The sequence below is a fragment of the Gadus macrocephalus genome, chromosome 17, assembly GCF_031168955.1.
Source record: "Gadus macrocephalus chromosome 17, ASM3116895v1".
In the NCBI taxonomy this organism is placed as follows: domain Eukaryota; kingdom Metazoa; phylum Chordata; class Actinopteri; order Gadiformes; family Gadidae; genus Gadus; species Gadus macrocephalus.
In genome coordinates, this window is record NC_082398.1 from 14927113 (window position 1) to 14951010 (window position 23898).

Consider the following 23898-nt stretch of genomic DNA (forward strand, 5'->3'; position numbering starts at 1 on the left):
CCAAACACACTTTCCAGGTGCCTTTATATCATTTGAAATGTCCCTTTAGTTCTCCTTCAGGCCCTTGTAGTTCATTGCCTGATATACATGTCCATACTGAGACAGGTCAGGAGCCGGTAGGGGTTAGACAGTGTCTACTGAGACAGGTCATTAAGAAGCAGGTAGGGGTTAGACAGTGGAAACACAGACACAGCATAAAGGAGCAGGTAGGGGTTGGACAGTGGATACGGTACTGGTCATTAAGGAGCAGGTAGGGGAAGGGGTGGGGGTGGGGGAACTCGCCCAGGTGCACAGAGATTTTTCCAAGACTTTAAAGCAATTATTTTTTTCAAAGCCTAATTTGTCTTCTTTTGAAACTAAATACTATAAGTATTTTTGTGTTACTATTATCAGCTGTCACCTGAGGATAGCATGTCACGTTCTCATCCAGCACACTGTTTTAACCTCTGACATCACATGAACATGACTTAATCAATATGCTTGTGTAATGATCAGGGAACTAAGTGAATATAGTTTTATATATGTATGGTTGTATTATACACACCTTTAAGCTATGGCATTGCAGGGTATTCTGAAGTAATGATGGTAACTACTTTGAGACACTTTTATCTCTGCACTGTACATATTAAAATGTCAATTTTTTACCCTTTCATGAAAATAAGCTTCTGGAAATAATTCAATCAGTTTCGTTGTTGATGTTTGTGATCAGTGCCAACAAGGATTATTAATGTATGGTTTCTCACGCTATGCTACGCTATTCAGTCCATTAAAGGGACAATGTTTAGCGTTTTATGTAATGTATTTGCTTAAATCAATGTCTTCATTCATACATTCACTGCCAATAATTTGACTTATCCTCCTGAGGGAAGAATTTTTTATCTGTATTAACATTGAACTGGTAAGTCCTAAGGAGGCTTCCATGTCGTTTAGGGTCTAGGAATCTCCGAGAGGGACATAAAGCAATACGTGGTGGTACTAGCAGGCTACACTTGATTTCGCTCAGAGCCAGTTTGACTGAAACGTAGCAGCAGCTCAGCAAGACGCGCTTTTCACTGCCCCGGCAAATTTGAAAGGCTGCATTGCACTTTTGTTCATAATGTAAGATCATATTTGTGCCACGCCACAGGAGGAGGAATCCTCGTCAGCGAAAAATCAAAACGGGAATTAAAAAAGCAACTTGATCGGCAAATTAAAAAAACAAGGGTAAACATCAGGGAAGCTGTCCTCACCTCCTCTACCTACCGTTGAATCACTTGATAATGATGATCTCTGATATGTACATAGAAAGATAAACGAATAAAGAATGTATCACTACCAATTAAAACATAGTTCATGCATTGTAGGGCAATATAAGCACTAGTAAAAAAAATTGTGTTTGTGTTCGTTCGTTGATGCTATAGCCTAGACTATGACGTAGTAATATTAGCAATAAAAAACAATTTAACATGGCAACATAATTTACTATCGTGTTCGAGGAGTAATGACTCATACATGGTCACACTAATGATTCAATGCAGTTTGAAGTTTGTATGAAATATCACCCGAAAGAAAACTCTATGAGGTAGTATTGGATGACATGTTATCATAGCTTCTTGGCACATACCGCCAACCGTAGTTGCAACAAGGTAGCAACGCTCATTTTGAAAAGCGAGGCGCTAGAGAGCATTTGTTTGAATGTAAAATAAAAAAATTCCACAAGATGCCCTTTAATTCACTCACGCATAGAGAGAGATAAAAATGTTCTCAGCTGGCATCCTGTGTAAACCCAGGACCAAACACTCTAAAACCAAAGGTCCATCTCATGGCAAAGACGAAATGGATAAAAAACGGATATAGGATCATTAAACCCCTTTCGGCCCAATGATTAAATAAAGGAAGTCAATGATTTGTCCCTGCCTCTGCAAAAAAACACACAATGGCACTTGCTTCAAAATTTTTGGCGTTTTATTTTATTCATAATCATCACTAGAGGACAATCACAATACCCCCCCCGCCCGCCTGTCCCAAGGTCGCAACCCCCCCCCCCCCCCTTTTTTTAAAAACAACGAAAATCTAACAAGAACAAGCATTACAAAATCCATCCTAAGATAAACAGGACGGGGAAAAAGAACACGTACTGTACAAGACTTCCGCCTGGACCCGCCCGCTCCGCCCAGAGTTCACAGCGGTCTCAAAAATAGATGTATGTACACACTCTTGCATTGTACTGTACAAAACGTGGCAACACCTTTTCACGTTCTCCTGCGTAGACATGCACACACCTTTAGGTTACACACCGGGAAAAAACAACCACCTGAACAAAACAAAGCTTTTTCTATTGATCACCATTTATCATCAAGGGGCAAACACCATTGGGTTGGGAGTCGGGCTATTTCACTTGAGACTACAAAACTAGTTTAATTTTGTTTTCTGATAAAGGTATATATACCTATGTTTCATTTTCAAGTTTTTTTTGCAATAAAAAAAATGGGATCTCACTTCATTGTCAGATATCTCACTTTAACTAGAGCGCTAATATTGGGAAATTACACAGTATATCAAGAGGGACATATTTTCTGCTTAAATCAATACCAAACCAAGGCAGCCATCTTGTAAAATAATCCATCACGTTGCGCTCCACGTCTCTACCGCTTGACGTAGTCAGCCATTTCTGAGAACAAAATCAGTACGGTGCGATGGTGTTAGTGCAGGACCTGAGTTTCCACAGACAGGCATTAACCAACCGTCGATGTTGAAGTCCAAGCACATAATTGTAGAGTTTATCGAACCTTATAAGGCATTGTACATGTCCACAGAAGATCCTTTTTTTCACTAAAGTGTTACCTGAAAGAAATAAATGAAGCGTAGATATGGAGTTATGGTGGAGGACGCGGGCAGGAATTGCACTTTGTCGTGGAGAGGCTTGGTGGTGAACTCACCAGTGAATCACTTGTGTTAAATTCAGGAGCAGAGCTCAGTAGAGAGGCTCGGTGGTTAACTCACCAGTGTATCACTTGTGTTAAATTCAGGAGCAGAGCTCAGTAGAGAAGCTCGGTGGTGAACTCACCAGTGAATCACTTGTGTTAACTTCAGTAGCAGAGCTCAGTCTCAGGATCGGAGGTGAACTCACCCGTGAACCATTTGTGCTGAACTTCAGTAGCAGAGCTCAGTGAAGAGGTAATGAAGAAGGGGCTGGCGTCCTCTGTGTGTGGATATTAGACATCCACCTCCTTACAATTTTTCGCTGCTGCAAAGACAACCAGCGGGTGAAAAAATAAATAGAAATGCGTGCTGTACAGATGGGAATGAGGACAACCCCCCGTGCTTTCCCCAGAGATGATCGCAGGATTCCAGGGTTTCTAGTGAGAAGACACTAGCTGTAGGTGTGTTTGGGGGAGCTGGGGGTGGTGTTGGGGGAGGTGGAAGTGGTGTTGGGGTAGCCGGGGGTGGTGTTGGGGCAGCCGGGGGTGGTGTTGTGTGGAGGTTGGGGTGGTGTTGCGGAGCTGTGGAGGTTGTGTTGGGGGTTGTGTTAGGGGTGGTGTTTGGGGAGGTGGGGGAAGTGGAGGTGGTGTCGGAGGAGGTGGAGTTTTGGGGCTGGGGATTGAGTTACTTTGTCCTGGCTGTTCGTTGTAGTCAACAGGTGTCCTTTTAGGGATCTATTCGAAACGATAATACACAACCGTACGCACTCACACAAGCCGCGTTCCTCACGCCAGAACAGTGGTCACAGACACACTCACACAGATGTGCACAAACGTGCACACACACACACACTCCCTCACGCACCATACACACATTTCCGAGCCGAGACTGCTCTTGGTGTCCACTTCTAGATGAACACTTGTTCCAAACGCCAAACAGCTCCTCGTCAGCGGGTTCTTTAGCCAGATTCTACATAGCAGATGGCGCCATGTCAAAAAGGTCTGACCCCAATATGACACTCGCCTACTCCTCCTCCTCCTCCTCTTCCTCGCTGAGCGGTAGAATCTGTTCCTGTAGGCATTCCCTGTAGAAACTTGTCAGGGTGGCAGAGAGGTGCTGGCGGCTCTGTCGAGACAGGAAGTGACCCTCATCTGGGTAGATCTGGCAGGAAAAAACAATTGAAGATGATTGGTTGTATTTTGTGGAACTGTTTGTTTGATTTAGCAATCCACAAAGGATTGAGTTAAAATGTGTGACATCTCGAAAATCACAAACACCTAGGACATGTATAAGTATACCAGAAACCTAGGTCCTAAAATGAACAGTATACCAGACACCTAGGTCCTCACATGAACAGTATATCAGTATACTAGAAACCTAGGTCCTCACATGAATAATAAATTAGTATACCAGACACATAGGTCCTCACATGTATTTTGGTATCATTATGTGTTTATTGTAACAGTAAACCATATGCCTAGGTCCTCATGTTTAAAGTGTTTAATTAAACCATATGCCTAGGTCCTCATGTTTAAAGTCTTTCAGTCAACAATATGCCTAGGTCCTCATGTACAAAGTGTAACAGTAAAGCACATGCTCAGGTCCTCATGTGTAAAGTATTTCAGTAAACCATATGCCTAGGTCCTTACTATAAATTGTTACAGTAAACCATATGCCTAGGTCCTTACTATAAATTGTTACAGTAAACCATATGCCTAGGCCCTTAGGTGCATTGTGTAACAGTCAACCATAACACATAGGTCCTCATGCCTATAGTACATCTTCCTACCATACAGCTTAGTCTTAACATGAACAGTATCTCAATATCCCCCTCAGCGAGGTCCTGGCATGTGTACTTTGTTTGTAAGGTACATGCACGTGTGTATAGTATGTAGGTATACAGGTCCCCATGTGTACAGCGGGACGGTACACCATATAACAAGCTCCTCAGGTGTACAGGGTGTTTTTGGTACGTGCCTGCATTGTGTAATTCGCTCCAACTTTCACCAGGTTCTTGATTAGCTCAGCAGTGTGCTGGAAGTGAACATTGGCTGCCATCAAAGATAAGGGGAAGAAGAATAAAAAACAAGTGTCAGCATGATCGGGCCTGAGTTCCAGCAGCAAGAGGAAGGAGCAGTCACAGGGAACAGAGCAGAGACCGGAAAACACCTCGCGTCCAGCTGCACCTGATTCTCTGCGGATTTGCCTCTTTGTCCTCGAAACTCAGGGATCCACTTTCTCTTTCATCTTTTGATTAAAGGAGTTTGCCTCATTGCTTACTCAGGCTACATTCCTAGTTATGCTCTGATGGGCTGCTTACACGCTATTTTGACTTTCTTATTTCTTTCTCTCTTTCTTTCCATTCAACTACTTATTTTCATCTGCCGTCTCCTCCTTTCCTCTCTCTCTCTGTCTGTATCACCCCTTCTCTATACATACATCTCTGACCAATTATACTCTCTCTCTCTCTCTCTCTCTCTCTCTTACCATCCGCCGTGCCATGCACCAGCATCAGTGTCTGCTCCCGGAAGGCCTGAGCGTTTTGGAGCGCGCTGGAGAACTGGAATCAGACATAACAAGGTGATAGACGATTAATCCATCATGTTAAATCAGACATAACGAGGTCATACCAGTTTAATCCACCAGGTGGAATCAGGCATATAAAGTTGATAGACGATTAATCCACCAGGTGGAATCAGACATAACAAGGTGAGGGTAGAATAATCCACCAGGAAAATATGCAACAAACAAACAAAAATACAATAAAAAATGAATCATTAAAAACCTTGCTACTTCACACATTTTTACTGCAATGCATATAAAGACCTGTAGTCACATTTTCACACATAAAAAAATCTGTTGCACATGCAGGCATTAACATGCACAGAGAGTATTTTATTAATATAAAGGGCGTATGGATGAAACAAAACTAAAGTTAAATAATCAAATCAATCAATCAATCAAATAGCATGCAGCTTTATAAAGGTATCAAAATATAAGTGCAGCAGCTGAACTCGTTGTGTGAAGCCAATTTAATCCAATTAAAAACTGTGAACCAACAAACTAAATCACCCTTCACTCAAGGCTGTCTCTTTGTGTGACTGTGGAAAGTGGTCTTGCACCTCTCTCTATCTGGTGTATGGGTAAAATAACAAGGTGTGGTCGCTGAACATCATCTCCTCGTCTGTGGATGAGCTTCTCGACAGCCCGTGACAGGACACCAGCACGCCGCCACCGCGCATAGCAGGCGCCACCGTGTTAAGTTAAAAGACTGCTTTTATATTTGAAAAAAAACCTGACATGACATCTTTACTGACTTCCTTACTGACTTCCACTTTGATAGCGACAGCGCTGTTATGCTACGGCGCAGGGAAACTTTCCCGCGGTGATGCCGCTAGTATCTATGGAGCTTTCAGAGACGCTAAGCAAGATTGACGGCAAACGAGTGAGCGGGGGCGGGAAAAGAAGAGAACACAAACATGTACCTGATATCTGCTGTCATCCCATAGTGGTGTTCCCAGATATCGCTCTGAGAAGGCTGATGCTGTACAAATGAGAAGGGATACATTAGGAGCACACACTCCCTCTAAACAGCTAACAACTGACTGCCACAACCGTGGGGAATCCCTTTCACCTCCTAATTAAAACCATTTCACCAGCGCCCCTTTCTGTTGATAAATGTTTATGTATTTTTTTCAGCTTTCACACCCAACATAAAGTGTAAGAGACGGAATAAACCTCGATGTCAAATCATGTCTACACTGCACAAGAGCAGTGTCTGGTGTTTTGCTCTTTTGCTTTTTTGATATGACCAATCTGTTCCAAAGCTAAAATAAATGTCATTTGTGCTGTGTTGCCCTATAGATCTCTGTTTCAAGAAACAGAATGCTTTAAATGTAATACAAAGGACCCAAGCATGTATTTATTGACCCAGTCAATGCTCCAAGTGGCCCGGATCCTAACATATCCTGTATTTGAAAGATTACTTTCTTTACGGTTCCCACGGTGTGTCTGCAATGACTGAATCCCACAAGACTTATTTCAGGGATACAGGGTAATGCTTAATACAAGGGCACATTTAATAATTTCCCCTCAGTGCCAACAGCAGATGAAATGCAATGTTGTCTCTGCAGGTTATTTCTTTATTTTCAGTTTGTACAATGAAGTTTAACTGAAGAATCAACACATTATTAAAGTATAACACATTCTACCCACCGTATAATGTCCAGTCTGTGACCGGGGAGATGGCACAGGCACATTTAAACAGACCGTCAGTAGACTTCAGCATCATTAACGCCAGGTAGGCCCCGTAACCCTAGCAACCATAAACAATCAACCTGGTCATCGTTCCACAGCAAAGGTCACCCAAAAATCCTTCAATCAATGAATGAATCAACTTAATGAATCGACTGAAATATGCTTTATCCAAACTTATGAAGGAAATCCATTAATCAGTCAGAAAATGTATTAATTGATCAAGCGACCATTCAGACCTGTTAATGTCCACAAGGTGGTCAAATGCACCTCCAATTTAAGTGAACTCTAACAATTACAGAACGTATACCAATTTTTATTATTTATATTGTTTCGATGGATAGAGTTGATAAAATAATATAGTATATCGAATTTAAAAATAGAATCAGTATATCTTGATCAAGTTGAAATGCTCACGACAAAGACAATCTTACCCTTCCACATACTGCTATCCTCGTTCGATCAATATATTGGAGTTTCATCATATATCTGCAAATAGTAAAAATTAATGCTGATTAAAAGTAGACCAAGAACAAGACACAGGAACAAATTTCAAATCACATTATTTGATTCGGTTATTCAGTATTTCATATTTTTATCTTTCCAAAACCACTAAATTAATATTTATGGCCATATTTATTATAATTTGATTCTCTTAATTTGATCTTTTCAAAATAAAGTTAGTAATTGTGCCACTCTCAAGTAGTACAAGCCTCACTTTTGAGGTATACTGTGAGGTATACACCATTAGGAACATTTGAATGATGGAATAAGAACAATAATAAAAAAGTCAAATAAAAAAAGTAATTCTTTGAAAATATTTAAATGTAAACGCGACAATAGAGACACCAGCACGTACTCTACTGCTGCGATCTGGTCCTGGACGTCCACGGTCCCCAGGCGCTGGTGCAGCTCATGGAGGACCCTCTGGCCCTGGAAGCCACTGCCCCGCCCGTCTAGACGGGCCACAATGATGTTTTCCGAGCTCACCAGCGCTGAGTCCCAGTCCAGAAAGAAGCGGTCATTCACCGACTGGCCACCGGGAGAGCCGTCGCTAATCAGTGAGACATGAAACAAAATATATATTTTTTAAGAAAATATGGAAAGCCAAGAAAATAGAGATTTGATAACTTGGAAAGATTTGCAGATTAGCTCTCAGCAAGGAGAATTTGTTAATTTTATCCTGATTTGTTTTTTTGGAAGCAATACTGAAACAGCCCCCCACAAACCCCAATTAATAGAATAGAACAAAGTAATAGAAATAACTGCTTAAAATTGTATTTATTATAAGATACATACATCAGTAAAAGTAGACCGTAGTGACGGGATTCAGAGAAGTCTGGAGGGTAGGAGATCTTCAGAGGTAAATCTGGAGTAAATAACATAGAAAACAAACAAATAATTAGCAGGATTTCCTTCAGAATAATATCTTTCTCTAGTGATTTCTCTAATTCAATATTAGATAAAACACAGCATAGAGAAAGTTGATTCTTACCAAAATGTTCAATCTGTACTGTCCGGAAGTCTGTCAGTAGGATCCTCTTGGATTTCAACGCTGCCTTTAGCTGGGAGTTGTTCTCTAGGATGTAGTAATCTATGGGGACAAGGAGAGGGAGAGAGAGGCCTTCATCAAGACTGGAGGGGCCAGAATACTTGAGAAAGACATGTTTTTTCTTGTTGGCAAAGTTTAAAGGAACAATTTAATGAATAACTTTAATCTATGGATTGAAGGCTAACATTGTTAATAATATGGATTTCATGGTTTCTCGACTGATCCAATTTGACAAAAACATTTGGATTACCAAATACTATTTTCTTCTGCTTCTAAAACCGAACGATCAAATCTCTCAAGCCTAAAACCTTGAATTGGCATGAAAACCCTTGTCTAATTGTACTGAGTGGCTGTAGCACACAATCAAAAACAAACATGAATTTCTTAAACTACATGCTCAGGTTCTTCCCAGATCACAATAAGTTGACGATTCGGCCAATCGCTTCTATTCCTGCCATGGCAACAACATGGATGTCATCCAGTACTTCTAATGGAAAAGCCCCAGAAATCAATGGCTGGCTCATTACGAGGCGACGCACACTCCATGGACCACTGCTTTGGAGGCAGGGGTCCATCTATCCAAGCACCCCTACGGCACATACCCTCTCTGGCAACTCTACCCTGGAGCCCAGCTGGGGGCTTCTTGCAGCTGATTATTGACAGACGTACAGGAGTTCTGTATGAGGAGGTGTGGGGTTTACCGTGTGGGAGAAAGTGGGCGGAAGAGAGGGAGAGGGAGAGGGAAGAAGCGAGAAAGAAGAAGAGAGAGAATGAGAGAGTGAAGGAGAGGAAGGGAGATGGAGAGGTAAAGAGATTGAGGGAGAGGTGAATTGATGGGGAAGTATTCTAGTGTGCATGTGTCTGGGAGTGTGGTTGTAAGTGAGGGAATAAGGTAAATTGAGGGAAAGGTATGTGTGGGTGTGTGCAATTATCCCTATGAGAAAGTGCTAAATTGAAAGAGTGTGAACTTAGGTGCAAAATACAATTTGTGTTAAAAGTTCCCTGTCGTATGTGATTTAGCCCTGCTGAGGCGGATGAATGGAGATGGATGCTCCCACATCCAGGCGTTCAACCCCCACCCCCAGCCGAACCCATGGGAACACTGTGCATTACTCTGCCTCTCAGGTTCAGTTAAACAATAGTATGCCGCCGCGCTACAACCTCAAGTGGGTTGAAGAGTCGGTCGTTTGCGGTAGCTCCGCCACAACCTCTCTGATTGAACAATCACTGCTGGGGGATGGGATATGCATCGCTTACAGTGTGCTGCTTCTAACTGCAATGCCGGGGAAGTTGCCTTAGGTTATTAATACTCTTAATAGTCATAGTGCAAGATTTGAACGGTGCGCCATAGACTTATCACCAGTGTGTCACCTCAGTCTGCGACAGAAAGTGATACAATGGCATTTAATGAAAAGCTTTTGAGAACGTTGAGGTTGCCACTTTAAGGAAAGTGAGGTTAGAAAAAAGGTCATTGAGGATTTGATAGGGGTAAGACAGTAACTGCAGAGACAGGTCATTAAGGAGCAGGTAGGAGTTAGACATTGTATAAAGAGAAGCATCTTTATGGAGCAGGTAGGGGTTAGACAGTAACTACAGAGACAGGCCACAAAGAGCAGGTAGGGGTTAGACACTAATTACAGAGACAGGTCATTAAGTAGTAGGTAAGGTTAGACAGTGACTACTGACACAGGTCATTTAAGAAGCAGGTAGGGGTGTTCAAGTGACCACAGAGACAGGCCATTAAGGAGCAGGTAGGGGTGTTCAAGTGACCACAGAGACAGGCCATTAAGGAGCAGGTAGGGGTTTGGTTCGGGAGACTACACCTGGTGTATGTAAATAAACTACTCACAGACAGTTCCTGATAAGTCAGCTAATTGTTATGCTTCAAGAAGTTAGCATTGCCATTATATTATATTCCATTAATAGAATATTGAGATCCTTACTGGCATTATGGAGGTTGTGTAGGATCACAGTAGGAACTCCTGGACCTGTGGGTGGAGAAAACAAGACACATGTCATTCAAGTCATTCATCATTATTCATCACTTCCCGTCAAAGAATCCAGTCCAAATGCATCTGTACTCGCGTGAATATCCCGAAGACTAAACTCACAGAATGAACACCCTATAAGGACTAGTATGTTTGTGTGGAAGATGCTTATGCAGGACCCCGGGGTCTAGTCAACTCCGATGATGTGGACACACAGAGCATGTCATGGCAACCTGCTTCTCCTCTGTCTCTGTCACTGCTTGTCACCTCTACCACTTACCTATGCTAGCCAGGGGGGGTGAAAGGTTAGCCTTGCTGCTTGTGAAATAGCCCTGTGCTGTCAAATTAAGTCAATTCCATTCAGCAGAGCCAGTCAGGTACCCAGGGAGAGGTTAATACGATGAGGTGGGGGGGGGTTGGGGGGGGGGGGGAAGAATAGCTTGGCTCCATGGCATTCACATGGTCACACGTCTACCCTACCACCCATTTTCACAATCTCACATACACACACACACAACACACATACACACACACACACACACACACATATATACACACTGTGGCAACCCAGTACTCGATTGGGCCAGGTTCCACGGATGAACGACACATTTGTGTGCGGGATAAGCCATTACAGGCATTTATTTAACAATCAACTTATATACAATGAAGGAGACGCGGTCTCTAGGGCCTCCGTGGGCCTCTAGGCTCTCTCGCGGACACGAGCACTTCCTTCTTCCTTGCTCTCCCGTCTGTAGCCTCTTTTATGCAGGCTCCGGGCCGTCCTCCTCCCAGCCGCCAGGTGTCCCCCATCCCGCTGATTGGGGGGAAGGTCCAGGTGCTCTCCGTCGCCGGCTGGTGGGTGGGGGTGGTATACCCCGTCCTTCACGGTCCCTCGGGCCCGTCCAGGCCGAGGTTTACGTTGCGGGATGCCACACTCCTCCACCCTTTGACCAAGCCTCAGGTAGACGAGGGACCCGCCCAGGCAGGTATCTCGACGGGGCCGGGTGTCTCCTGTGGCGGCGGCTGCGTCCCTCGCGGCGGCGGCGGCCGCACCTCTCGCAGCGACGGCGGCAGCATCCCTGACCGCGGCGGCAACCGCATCCCTGGCCGCGGCGGCAACCGCATCCCTTGCAGCGGCACCGGCCGCATCCCTTGCCGCGACGGCTGCCGCATCTCTCGCCGCGATGGCAGCCGCATCTCTCGCCGCGACGGCAGCAGCATCTCTCGCCGCGACGGCAACCGCATCTCTCTTGCCCTGGGACTCTAGTGCCGGGTCCCAAAACCGGCGGAAAATCGGGCAGTCCCTCCCGATTAACAACGGGACCGGTAGGTGGGGAACAATCCCCGCCCAGATCGTGAACACTCCGTGTGGGGTGCGGACAACCACGTGGCACGTTGGGTACGTCCGGGTGTCCCCGTGGACGCAGGCCACCACCATTGGTTCCCCTGCCTTCCCACCCACCAGGTCGGGGCGAAGGAGGGTAAACACACTGCCGGTGTCCAGGAGGGCCTGCGTGTCCCGGTTCATCACCCGCGCCGGGATGGTCGGACTACCGGACGTTCCCTGCTCCCAGCAGGTCGCCAGCATACAGGGCCAACCCGTCCCCACGTCCGCGTCGGCCGGCGGCGCCGTCCCGTCCCGGCCTCGCGCTGCGGCCTTGTCTCCCGCTGCGGCGGCGGCGTCCCTTGCGGCGGCGGCGGCGTCCCTTGCGGCGGCGGCAACGTCCCTTGCGGCGGCGGCGGCGTCCCTTGCGGCGGCGGCGGCGGCGTCCCTTGCGGCGGCGGCGTCTGTCCCGTCCGGGTTCGGCATACCGAATGGGTGGGGTACTTCACCGGGGGGTCGTAGTGGGATCTTCAGCTTGCCTGCATTCTCCACCATATGTGGCAACCCAGTACTCGATGGGCCAGGTTCCACGGATGAACGACACATTTGTGTGCGGGATAAGCCATTACAGGCATTTATTTAACAATCAACTTATATACAATGAAGGAGACGCGGTCTCTAGGGCCTCCGTGGGCCTCTAGGCTCTCTCGCGGACACGAGCACTTCCTTCTTCCTTGCTCTCCCGTCTGTAGCCTCTTTTATGCAGGCTCCGGGCCGTCCTCCTCCCAGCCGCCAGGTGTCCCCCATCCCGCTGATCAGGGGAAGGTCCAGGTGCTCTCCGTCGCCGGCTGGTGGGTGGGGGTGGTATACCCCATCCTTCACGGTCCCTCGGGCCCGTCCAGGCCGAGGTTTACGTGGCGGGATGCCACAACACACACACACACACACGCACAAACACGCACCTAAACACACACACAGGGACTGAGACATATGCACAATGCACATAAACATTCTACTACAATATCGCACACATACACAGATGCATACACCCACACAGACACACTGTCTCGCTAACACACGTACAAATCCCACATACATAAGAGAAAACAGATATCGACTAGAACCCTCTCACAAACACAAAAGTACAGATCAGTCACAGTCCCACACACACATACAGACACACAGCTCTCAGCTTGTGAGAACACACAGCCCGAAGCCCTGGGCTCTCTCTGCTTGTCCTCTCCAATCACTAGCGTCAGGAGAGGGTTGTCAAGCCCCTCTGCTTCTGGTGTCAGACTCTGGCGGACCGCTCCCATCCGTGGCACTCAGCCTTTATCTACGTTTTTATGAAGTCGAACAAGCCATCGTTAAATTAAATAAAACTAAACGTTTCATCGTGATTGCAATGCAATCCCATTTTAAATAACCTATTCACACAGTGACATTTTCTGAGCACTCAAAGAGCTTTAAATGTGTGTGTGTGTGTGTGTGTGTGTGTGTGTGTGTGTGTGTGTGTGTGTGTGTGTGTGTGTGTGTGTGTGTGTGTGTGTGTGTGTGTGTGTGTGTGTGTGTGTGTGTGTGTGTGTTCTGTGGTGGGGGGATATCAAAGGTCATCCACTATCCCATTTCCATTTAGTAGCACGATTTGAAAAAACAAAGAGCAAAGTTCACAATGCTGTAACTTTATTTCAGATGATCACCTGCAGATTATTGTGTGCCATGCTCTGCACCTCACCACAAAAAACAATAAACACAGAATGTTCTCTGATGAGCTTTAACTGATGGTTTCACTCGTTTAAAGACTGCATTCTCGCCTTAGATTAGTCCTCCCTTATAGCCATTATAAATATCAGCTTGGATAAGTTCCGCATGGCATTTCATTTACCACATTAAAAGCCTGATTTGGACTTGATGATGAGAACTGTCTGGTTGATGAAACATTGATGTACACTTTTTGAGCGGCTCTTTCTAGATTGATTTTTATCGCTTGCACGCATCGCCTCCGCCGCCAGCATGTCGGTCTAATAAATCACAGCTCCAAAGTCCACACGCACCCGAGCATGGAGCGTTTTCATGGTAGGAGTAAATTGAAATAATAAACAACAGTGTCCTCGCTTTGTTTTTAATAAGGTGCTCACAGAACAATCGGGCTAACGTGAAGCGTTTATACACACTCCACTGGCTAATTGCTCTAATTCTGTGCTCCTCGTTTGGAGTGAATGAGAGCTTGGGGTTTTAATGCAGGGCGGCTGACGGATTAGAACAGGCAGCCCTCCGGCAACTCTCACATTGTTCTGTCTGCGGTGGGGAAATGAAACTGAACGGTTCACTGAATTACAAACAAACAAGAAAAAAACAACAGTATCCTAATTTGATGGGTTTTGCCATCCAACTAAAGTGTTTGTTGATCATTAGTATGATCATGGTGTGGGTCATGGGGAATGGTTTCTCAGAGCTCCTTCCCTTTAGTTGTTTTGTTGTTGGCCTTCAAAGGGCTTGGGGTCAGGGGCCGTGGTATAACCGGGGCCTGGGGGCCCAACGAGACTGTAATGTGATTAAGGGCTGCACAAAGAACATTGACTCAATGACTTCAACTCCTCAATAATTGAGTTTAGGTAGTGGGCAAAATGAAAATGCGGTTTAGATTATTAGTTAATCATTAAAACAACAAATAATATCAAGTTTATTTCTCTCTCTAAAGCATTCGCAAATGCAGAGGGACTTAACTCTCTGCCACACATGTAGATAACAGTTCTATAATGAACTGCCACAGGTTTCGACTATCAACACACACAGCAATTACTCAAAGTGATTTTTTTAATTTGCTGTTAATGAACACACACACTGTATTTAAATTAAGTCCTTTCATCCACTGTTGCTAATTGATTCCCACGTTAATGAGCAATTATACTGTGGTTATGACCTTAAACGAGGGGTCCTTTACTGCCGCACCCCATTAGAGAACACAGCGTACAGACAGAACGTGCAGAGTGGAAGGAGCTGACCTTTACAGTGAAGGATGATGTGCTGGTTGGTGGGGCTGATGTCCGCCTCGAAGTACAGGCAGTGGGCTTTGTTGAGCTCGCACGTGAGGCAGTGTCTCGGGAACAGGCCCACGGTTTTCACACTGCGACAGACAGAGAAAATAAGAGCATGAAGTCAGAGAACAATGGAGAAAGTTCCTTACATAATATATTTATAGCATTTAGTCATTGAAGGGCAAAATAATATGCAAATAATATAATACAATATAGTGTATATCCTCTAATGTTTAAATGTTATTCGCTCACACATTATGGTTAAACTGTAATATCCATTCTTGCATTTAGCAAAAGATAAATTCATGAAATTTACCAAAGCCTTGTGAGAACACGGTGCAATTAAAACAATAATATATGGCAGTGGTAATAGAATGACATTTAAAGTACTGCTAATGCTGTTTTGACAATCGACAGAATTATCTGAAACGCACACCAAAACTACAAAAGAATATAGATCAACTCACCTGAACAGCTGACGTCGTCGTGGCGATCCTTCTGTACTGAGAAAGTAACTGAACAATACAAAAACAACCATGTCAACTAATACCATTACTATTTTTGGGCAGAATATTTTAACCAAGTTATACTTATAGCAAGTTCCGATAATTATCAGTTAGGCGTTAGGAATCTTGGTCAAGGACGCCTGCAGGTTTAGGACATTAGCAGGTTCAAACCCAGTACCTTCACCTGCAAAGCTCATCCCACACGCACACCACTAACCGTCAACCCTCATCCCTAACCCTCAACCCTTACCCTCAACCAACACCTCTAACCCCCAACCCTAACCCCTAACCCTCACCCCTAATCCTCACCCTAACCCTCACCCTAACCCTAACCCTCCACCCTAACGCTCCACCCTCACCACTAGCACCCCCCGACATGGCTAGGGATGTGACCATAATGGTTGAGCAGTAACGTCCCTGTGACCCCTCGGTGGGCAGCACTTACAGGTTGTCGTTGTCTTCATCATACGCCACGATCTTGGTCACCTCCCAGTTGCCCGAGGTCAGGTGACGAACCTCGTTCTGGTCTGTTCTGAACTGGGAGGAATGGGAAGCAAGATAAGCAAGGTAAGATGAATACAGATCTGACTGTGTGACCTATATACAGTGTTGGGGAGTAACGGAATACATGTACCGGCGTTACGTATTCAGAATACAAATTATAGCTAACTGTATTCCGCTACAGTTACAATTTAAATAGTTGGTATTTAGAATACAGTTACATTGTTGAAATCAATGGATTACATGACGATACTTCTGTTTCAGAAGTTTATTCGTGCTTTCACACCAACAGCATTTAGTGCGCACTAAACGAGTTTGGTCCCTTGGTTCGGTACGTTTGCGTTGGTGTGAATGCAACCGCCTCACTTTGATGTGAACCAAATCAGCCGACCGACACCTCCCTGAACAGCTGGTCTCGGTTCGCTTCCAAACGAACCCTGCTACGGTTCACTTGAGATGTGAAAGCGAACGCACCACGGTCCGATCCAGTTCTACAAAGCATATGCTTCTTTGGACATAACAGGCACCCGCTCAGCCGCGTGCATAATGGGAATTATCGTTTGATTAGCGGTAACTCCAAGACTAGCTGCAAATTATCGGGCCGTCGGGGAATTACACATAAAACGTATGCTGGAAAACAAACAGAAAAATGCTGATGCATTTAATGATTCAATGATTGACCGATCTTCTCTCTCTCTCTTCTCTCTCTCTACCCTAGTCTTTGTTCCACTACAGCAAATTATATATAATAGTGTACTTTCAGGGAGAGTTGGGCCTAACACATTCAGCCAGTTTGAACAGAAGAACACACCAGAACAGGCCTGTTTAGTAAGCAGGATTTGACGCCGCATTCCTGCACTTATAATATGCAATTCAATGTGGAAGTAATCCAAGAATTTTGAATACAATACTCAGATTGAGTGATGAAACGGAATACGTTACATATTACATTTTTGGGCATTTATATATCTGTATTCTGTAACTGGATACATTACAAAAGTAGCCTATCCTTCCCAACACTGCCTATATGCAGACCTTACTGTAAGGCTGACTGTTACTGTGTTTGTTACTGTGTGACCTACAGACCTGACTGGAAGTCTGACTGTTACTGTGGGACCTAGGCTCCTGACTGGACTTCTGACTGTTTGTTACTGTGTGACCTACAGACCTGACTGGAAGTCTGACTGTTACTGTGGGACCGAGGCTCCTGACTGGAGTTCTGACTGTTTGTTACTGTGTGGCCTACAGACCTGACTGGAGGTCTGACTGATTGTTAGTGTTTTACCTATAGACCTGACTGTAGGTCTGACTGTTTGTTACTGTGTGACCTACAGACCTGACTGGAGGTCTGACTGATTGTTACTGTTTTACCTATAGACCTGACTGTAGGTCTGACTGTTTGTTACTGTGTGACCTACAGACCTGACTGGAGGTCTGACTGATTGTTACTGTTTTACCTATAGACCTGACTGATTGGTCTGACTGTTTGTTACTGTGTGACCGGCCGACCTGACTGTAGGGATAAATGTTTGACACAGGTACTGCTCTGTCGTTGCTTCTGTCATGGTGTTTTTCCACTGACATTGCTGTAAATTCTCTCAAGCTAGTGTTACTTCTCGATGTAACTGATACGTTCTTCTTTATAGGTGGCATCTCAAAGATTTCTCTTTCATACATAGTTCCAAAGTCACCCAGTTTGGAGCATTCATAATACTTCAAATACAAGGGCTTAGGCTCAATCAGCATTTACTTAAACTCCCGTATTATATGTTTTTTCGGCTATTTAATACTAATACTATTTAATATTTTAATAATCATCCATTTGATTTGTATTCATTCCCTCGTTACAGGTTCAAAGCATACAGATGCTTGGTCTAGTGGTCTAGGAGATGGGCTGCCTAGGTCAAGGTGGTGCTACCGGCCTGTCAGGTGCTGTGGATAAGGCGCGAGTTCCCAAACAAGGTGCGCGTTCGACTGAAGCAGGATTTGGAGTTAACTGTAAAGTATATATTAAAATGTCCCTACCTACATTTTTCATATGTTGTTATGTTTAAATTGTTGTAATTCCACTGAAAAATGATATTCTTCCCGGCGCTGCATATATATGGTGCTCACTGCATCTTTATTGAAGCGGGAAACTAATGCAGCAAATACATCCTCTTTTGCTGGTCTTTCGTAAAGAATTGCTCCATGTTTAAGCTTCAACATAGACGTGAATCCGGCTGAGATCTGGCCCTCGTTAAGGAAGAAACTCGGCCTGAAGTTTTTATCAGACAAATACAAAAATTAGCAAGCTGTAGCCGGGACCTAGCCATTAAAAACAATGTTAAAAAAACATGTCCGGGAAGCCTAAACCTCACCTGGACACGGGCATTCAATAAATTGCTGCTCAGACGGAGCTTCACCATCTACATACACAGTGGTGTTGTACTATAAGTGTCCGAAAGGCTCATCTTTCTCTCAACCGCTGCCCAGACAGAGCTCCACACGTCCTCCAATAGAACAGAAGTCATGGATAACATGTAACAAGTGGAAGGGCCAGGACTAAGCCTATTTTCTATGATACGATTTTGAAAATGACTTTACACATTATTTAACATAATTAGAATACGCAGATCAATAACTGTGTATAGTGCTTAGTAAGTGTCCGAACACTTTGAATTATGTTACTGTATTTCATTAACCAAACCATGTGTGCAAATCATGAGAAACGTAGTGAGGATTTGATAACTTTGCGTGCCCCGGGGGAACATTTTGGTTTGCACAATCTATGGTTAAACAGATCTGTAGATTGCATTTTTTGATAATTCATTGTAAATTTCCATTTCCAATTTAAGAAATGAACGACCAAGTAAATAATCTCTGAGAGGTCTAATAAGCTAGAGAAACAGCAACGATACCATTTTACCAAAGTTGTACTGAATAAATCGTGTTCATTTGGGTTCAGTTGGTAATAAAATTCCAGGGGCGCTGTGTTTGTGGCTTTTCAACCTCCTTTCCTTGGAAATGGTTAGTTGTAGGTCCCTGGTTTGAGCTTGATGTCTTTTGTTTGTGGGTTTGTTTGTTGTTTTTCCTCTGGTTTCTTACAAAGCAGGAGTTTTGTCATTGATGAGCTCATGGTTTCCACTGCTTTCAGGAGCTGAAAGATCACACACTGCCAGAACTGTGCTGTTACCGTGGTGATCAGAACTGTAAAATAGATCAGGGAGCAGCCGACTCTAATGAGCAGGGACAGACTCTGGAGCAGTGCTCAGAGGGTGAAGAAGAGGGCTGGATTGAGCTCAAAACGAAGTGGATTCATTTCTATGATTGGTTAATTCATTCATTGATTTAGGAGTATTCGATAATGATTTCATAATTCACCCAATTATTTGCGGCATCAATATGGCTTAATATTTACCTGTGGCAAGGCAATAACATCTGAATATTTACTTGTGCTATTTTGATAAAGTAAGGGATTATTGCCAGTGTAACCTGCATTATTACCTGTATACAAATAAAGCCAGTATAGTTACCTGTGCTGTATTAACACAAGCAGTATAGTTACCTGTGCTGCATTAACACAGGCAGTATAGTTACCTGTGCTGCATTAACACAGGCAGTATAGTTACCTGTGCTAGATAAGTACAGAATAGTTACCTGTGTGGTGAACATGGCGATGTGGTGGAACTCTCCGCGCCCTCCCTGCTTTACAGGAACGGTGAGAAAGAAGCGGCTGGCGTCTCTGGAGAAGACCGGCTCCTGATTCTATAGGACAGGAGAACATCCATCACCACCTTCCTCTCTAGGCCTGGGAACCCCATGGTTCTGCAAGCTCATGTTTTATTTACTCTCTCATATTCACTGGACCCCCACCCTTTCAGACAGATCTCTAGCAACACCAGGCCCAGGTCGAGCCGATCATAGCCGTTAATCTAAAGGGGTCTGCTGATGTGTCACCGGTTTATTGCACTTAATGGTTTTAGGTTTATACAACTGCGTTCAGAGGCGTTTATGTATTCTCCTTTTGATAACTATCCCCTAAAGTTGATTACTCATTTGAGGACAGGCAATGTCAAGCCACACGTGGCTCTGAGACAGGAGCCAATATGGGGGAGGGCGATGACGTAGGAGAGGAGGTCAATGAAACTTGACTGTGGTCCTATGTAATTAAAACTATGTGTTTCAATGCTGGTTGATAGTTGGTCAAAGCTGGTCAATGCTGGTCTTGAATATTCTGGAAGACCTCAAGAAATTGTTCAGAAAACCTTCCAAAATATGTTAAGGAAACCCTCTGAATAATTTCCATGTGTGTTTCCAATATATCATTCCAAATGAATTCCAAATATCAGTATTATATATCAGTACACATCATCAGTGTTAACTTGTGTCAGTACAGTGACATATACTGTAGTTAAACTTCAACATTTGGAAAACCGGCAGAATGTATGATTTCAGGATGATCTCATGCTAGACAGAGCTTACATCCAGATGAAGCCATTTTGCTTGATTCTGCTGTGCCTACAGTACACAGTACACAGCCTGTATACTGTTTGGATATGAGTGGTTTCATGTGATACATCTTGTTCTGATTCTGGTTGGCCTATTAAACTCCCTCTACAAGCAGAGAGAGTGATGCAGGAGTCGTATATCTGGGTCAGCGGTACAGCACTCGCTTCATTTAAATTCTACCGGCGGAACGATTTACCGCAACTGGCAAACCCCACAGAGAACAGTGTATTCAGGTGAGCCTTCAAATTTTAACAAGAATGTCTTATTAATTATTTATTTTTTCAAGTGAAAGAGGATGAAAGACATCCGGCCGCACAAGGAGAAATAAATGCACTTTTTCTTCAATGAATGATTCCTTGGGTGTTTTATAAAATTATATTATTTTATGGACAGGTCAAGTAATTATCGAATAAGCAATTAATTAAAACGGAGATGAATCTTTGGCTTGGGCATTTAGTCGGGACTTGTATAATTCGCATAAACAAAACGTGATAAAAAAATACCTTTAGCAAATTCTTCAGTGATGTAATTTACTGGTTATTCTATAAGCTATTATCCACAGTCATGGTTTTATCTTGAGTAGGTACTTTATCTTTAGTTAGATATACATTCATATATATACATTTGCTTTGTTACATAACAACGGCTACGATGTGTCTTTATTGACAAGTATTTGAGAGACAATAGTTGGAATAGAAGTTTAGATGAGAGGAGTAGCGTAAGTGGAGAAGAGAATGAAGAGAAGGGAGATGAGCATTGGATGAGAAGACCAGTTATCTTACCTGCTTGGAAAGCCAGAGCTCAGAACTCTCCTCATGTCTCTGATACGTAAAGACAAAATAAGAAAGAATAGTTTGATTTAGTAACAGGTTTTCCTCAAAATCTAACAAAAAACATAACTCAAGCAAACCAAAACCCTGGAGATTTGCGTTTATATTGTGGACCACAAATCCTTTTCAAATTGCATCCATTCCCTGTGTTTTTTCAAATGAACAGAAAGGACAGACAGTCTAGGTTTGAGAGGAGTCTTGGCATTGGAGTCCAGACCAGTGATAAGCTGCCTCAACTGGGCACCCCTTGTTTGGGCTTTGCCTGTCCTTGGCTTTGGAGCCAAAGGTTAACCTTGGAGCCAAAGGTTAACCTTGGAGCCAATGGTTAACCTTGGAGCCAATGGTTAACCTTGGAGCCAATGGTTAACCTTGGAGCCAAAGGTTTGATATGGGCTCACACAGCCACATTTAGCCTAGGCAACTGTGCACCAAATGTCATTGATTTTTGGGATTTTAAATCATCTGACAGTTGTTAGATGTGAACAGCTCTTCTTGGACCGGATTTTGTTCAGATGAAAAGCCCTGCAGTGTGAGCTTGCCACTTCCAAGTCCTTCTCATCTACAATACTTACATGAGATGAGGAGAGATTCATCGAAGACTACTAACTTAGTGTGTGTATGTAGTGTGTATGAATTATTAAACATTTTTAAACAGACATTTATAAACTTTACCAATGTAACCACACACACACAAAATTCCATGGATTCCAATCCATTCCATAGCATAGAAAAAACACACATGCAAAACGCAGACATGCAAGCCCACACACACGCACACACACAGGGAGCAGGAGGTGGGAACAGGCTTACCTTGACGCAGGCGCCTGTCGTGGTATCACACACGGTGAGGATGGAGATGTTCTGGGCTCGGTTCAACCACCGCACACACGTCTTGGTCTTACTGATCCATTTCACCATGGTAACGTAGTGCTCCCTTTAACGACACATGCACAACCCCAACACATTGCCAAGGTAACGTAGTGCTCCCTTTAATGACACACAAACAACCACAACACATTGCCATGGTAACGTAGTACTCCATTTTACAAAATAAAGATCCACGACACGTTTAATATCATTTTGATGCCGTTTTGCTAACAAAAGGCAGGCAAGACACCTCAATAAACAAAAAGTGGAAATAATTCCAAATTCCTCTTGCTTGATAATAAAAATCTGATCATAATAATTGTAATAATACAGGATTCATACATTCAGCCTTATCCTCATGTCCTTCTCTTCCTTTGCTTTTCTTTTCTTGGTATTTAATGGTACATAGTGATACCAGGAACAGGATGTTGTGTTAAATTTACCCTATTGTGATCCTCAGCTTAACTCAAGGATATGGTCACTACAGTGCAGGCCATGACAACACAGCCATGACAACAGAGACAAAAACAACCAAATACACCCAAACAAACCAACTGAAACTCAACGACCACCTTCAACAAATACATTCAATATGGGTGTTTAGCCGGCCTAGGCGGCCTCCTCCGCTCACCGGAGTTTGAGGCTGTCTGGGGGGGTGAGCTCCTGGGTGTGGGTGGGGCCGTACAGGTTGACCACGTACAGCTTCACCTGGGGGTTGGCCTGGCCCGCCTGAACACACAGACACGTGACACACACACTTGAAGAACAGCCCAATCTCCATCACACTGAGAGCTGGGTTCATGCAGCCAAGGGAAATAGAACATTTAAATGTGTCCTGTCATCCGTAAAACTGGAGGGTAAAAGTTGATATAGAAGCTATTAGTCAGCAGGATAGTCCCTACTGGTTCGGCTGTTTGACTCCCATTGAAATGGTTCTGGGTTCGATCCCAAATGTCTGTAGTCTACCTGTAGGCCTTGCTGAGAAGGATGTTTAGCCTTAGCTCCTCCTAAATGAATGACATCTATTACAGCATCTGACTAAACGGATAATCGGTCAAACTGCAGTGTACAAAGTAAGTAGTTACGAATGAATGAGCTATTAGCAAGAATACACAAAAAGAGTTTACCTTCTGAGAAAGGTTCTAATTATTCATATATGCTTATCAGTGAATCTGAATTGATCAAGCTGCCCATAAAAAAATTAAAACCTGAAAAGGGTGTCAAATATATCACTTCTAAAACCCCATGATGGTGTTTCTTCCTTAGTGGGTCAGTGGTGATACACGGACACCATATGTTGTTCTGTTGTTAGCGGTGTGGAGGCGCATGAGGGCAGAGGGTCTGAGTTAGAGGGCAGGGAGATAAATGACCTTGCGGTGCTAATGGGACAGGTGTTTTTAATGACCATAGTGAAGTGTGTGTGTGTGTGTGTGTGTGTGACTTAAAATTAGGCTACAAAATGTTGTGTAAGGGGGTAAAAGGGTCTAAGCTAAGGTAAAGTATTCCACCGTAAAAATAAACAAGATTTATTATGACTATTTTGTTTATTAATATGCACAGGGTATAGGTCAAATGTATTAAGTTAATTGTGTACAAGTATTATTAACAAATACAGGTAGCACTCCCTTATGGTCGCTGATTGACCT

At 43.8% G+C, this 23898-nt stretch overlaps 1 protein-coding gene across 1 annotated transcript in view; it reads right to left on the reverse strand.

The window, feature by feature from the left end:
* Positions 1-2377: 2377 nt before the first annotated feature.
* The window catches only part of LOC132475756 (inactive dipeptidyl peptidase 10-like), a 234101-nt gene continuing 212580 nt past the window's right edge, over positions 2378-23898 (reverse strand). Inside the window, exons 10-25 of the mRNA XM_060077059.1 lie at positions 22884-22981; positions 22196-22319; positions 21338-21376; positions 19704-19811; positions 16009-16100; positions 15525-15572; positions 15025-15146; positions 10651-10695; positions 8651-8749; positions 8455-8524; positions 8015-8209; positions 7590-7644; positions 7117-7216; positions 6387-6445; positions 5389-5461; positions 2378-4952 (exon numbers count right to left, since the gene is read on the reverse strand). Of these exons, the coding sequence (XP_059933042.1) occupies positions 4849-4952; positions 5389-5461; positions 6387-6445; positions 7117-7216; positions 7590-7644; positions 8015-8209; positions 8455-8524; positions 8651-8749; positions 10651-10695; positions 15025-15146; positions 15525-15572; positions 16009-16100; positions 19704-19811; positions 21338-21376; positions 22196-22319; positions 22884-22981 (1431 nt within the window). The 3' untranslated portion in view covers positions 2378-4848. The remainder of the gene's footprint in view (positions 4953-5388; positions 5462-6386; positions 6446-7116; positions 7217-7589; positions 7645-8014; positions 8210-8454; positions 8525-8650; positions 8750-10650; positions 10696-15024; positions 15147-15524; positions 15573-16008; positions 16101-19703; positions 19812-21337; positions 21377-22195; positions 22320-22883; positions 22982-23898) is intronic.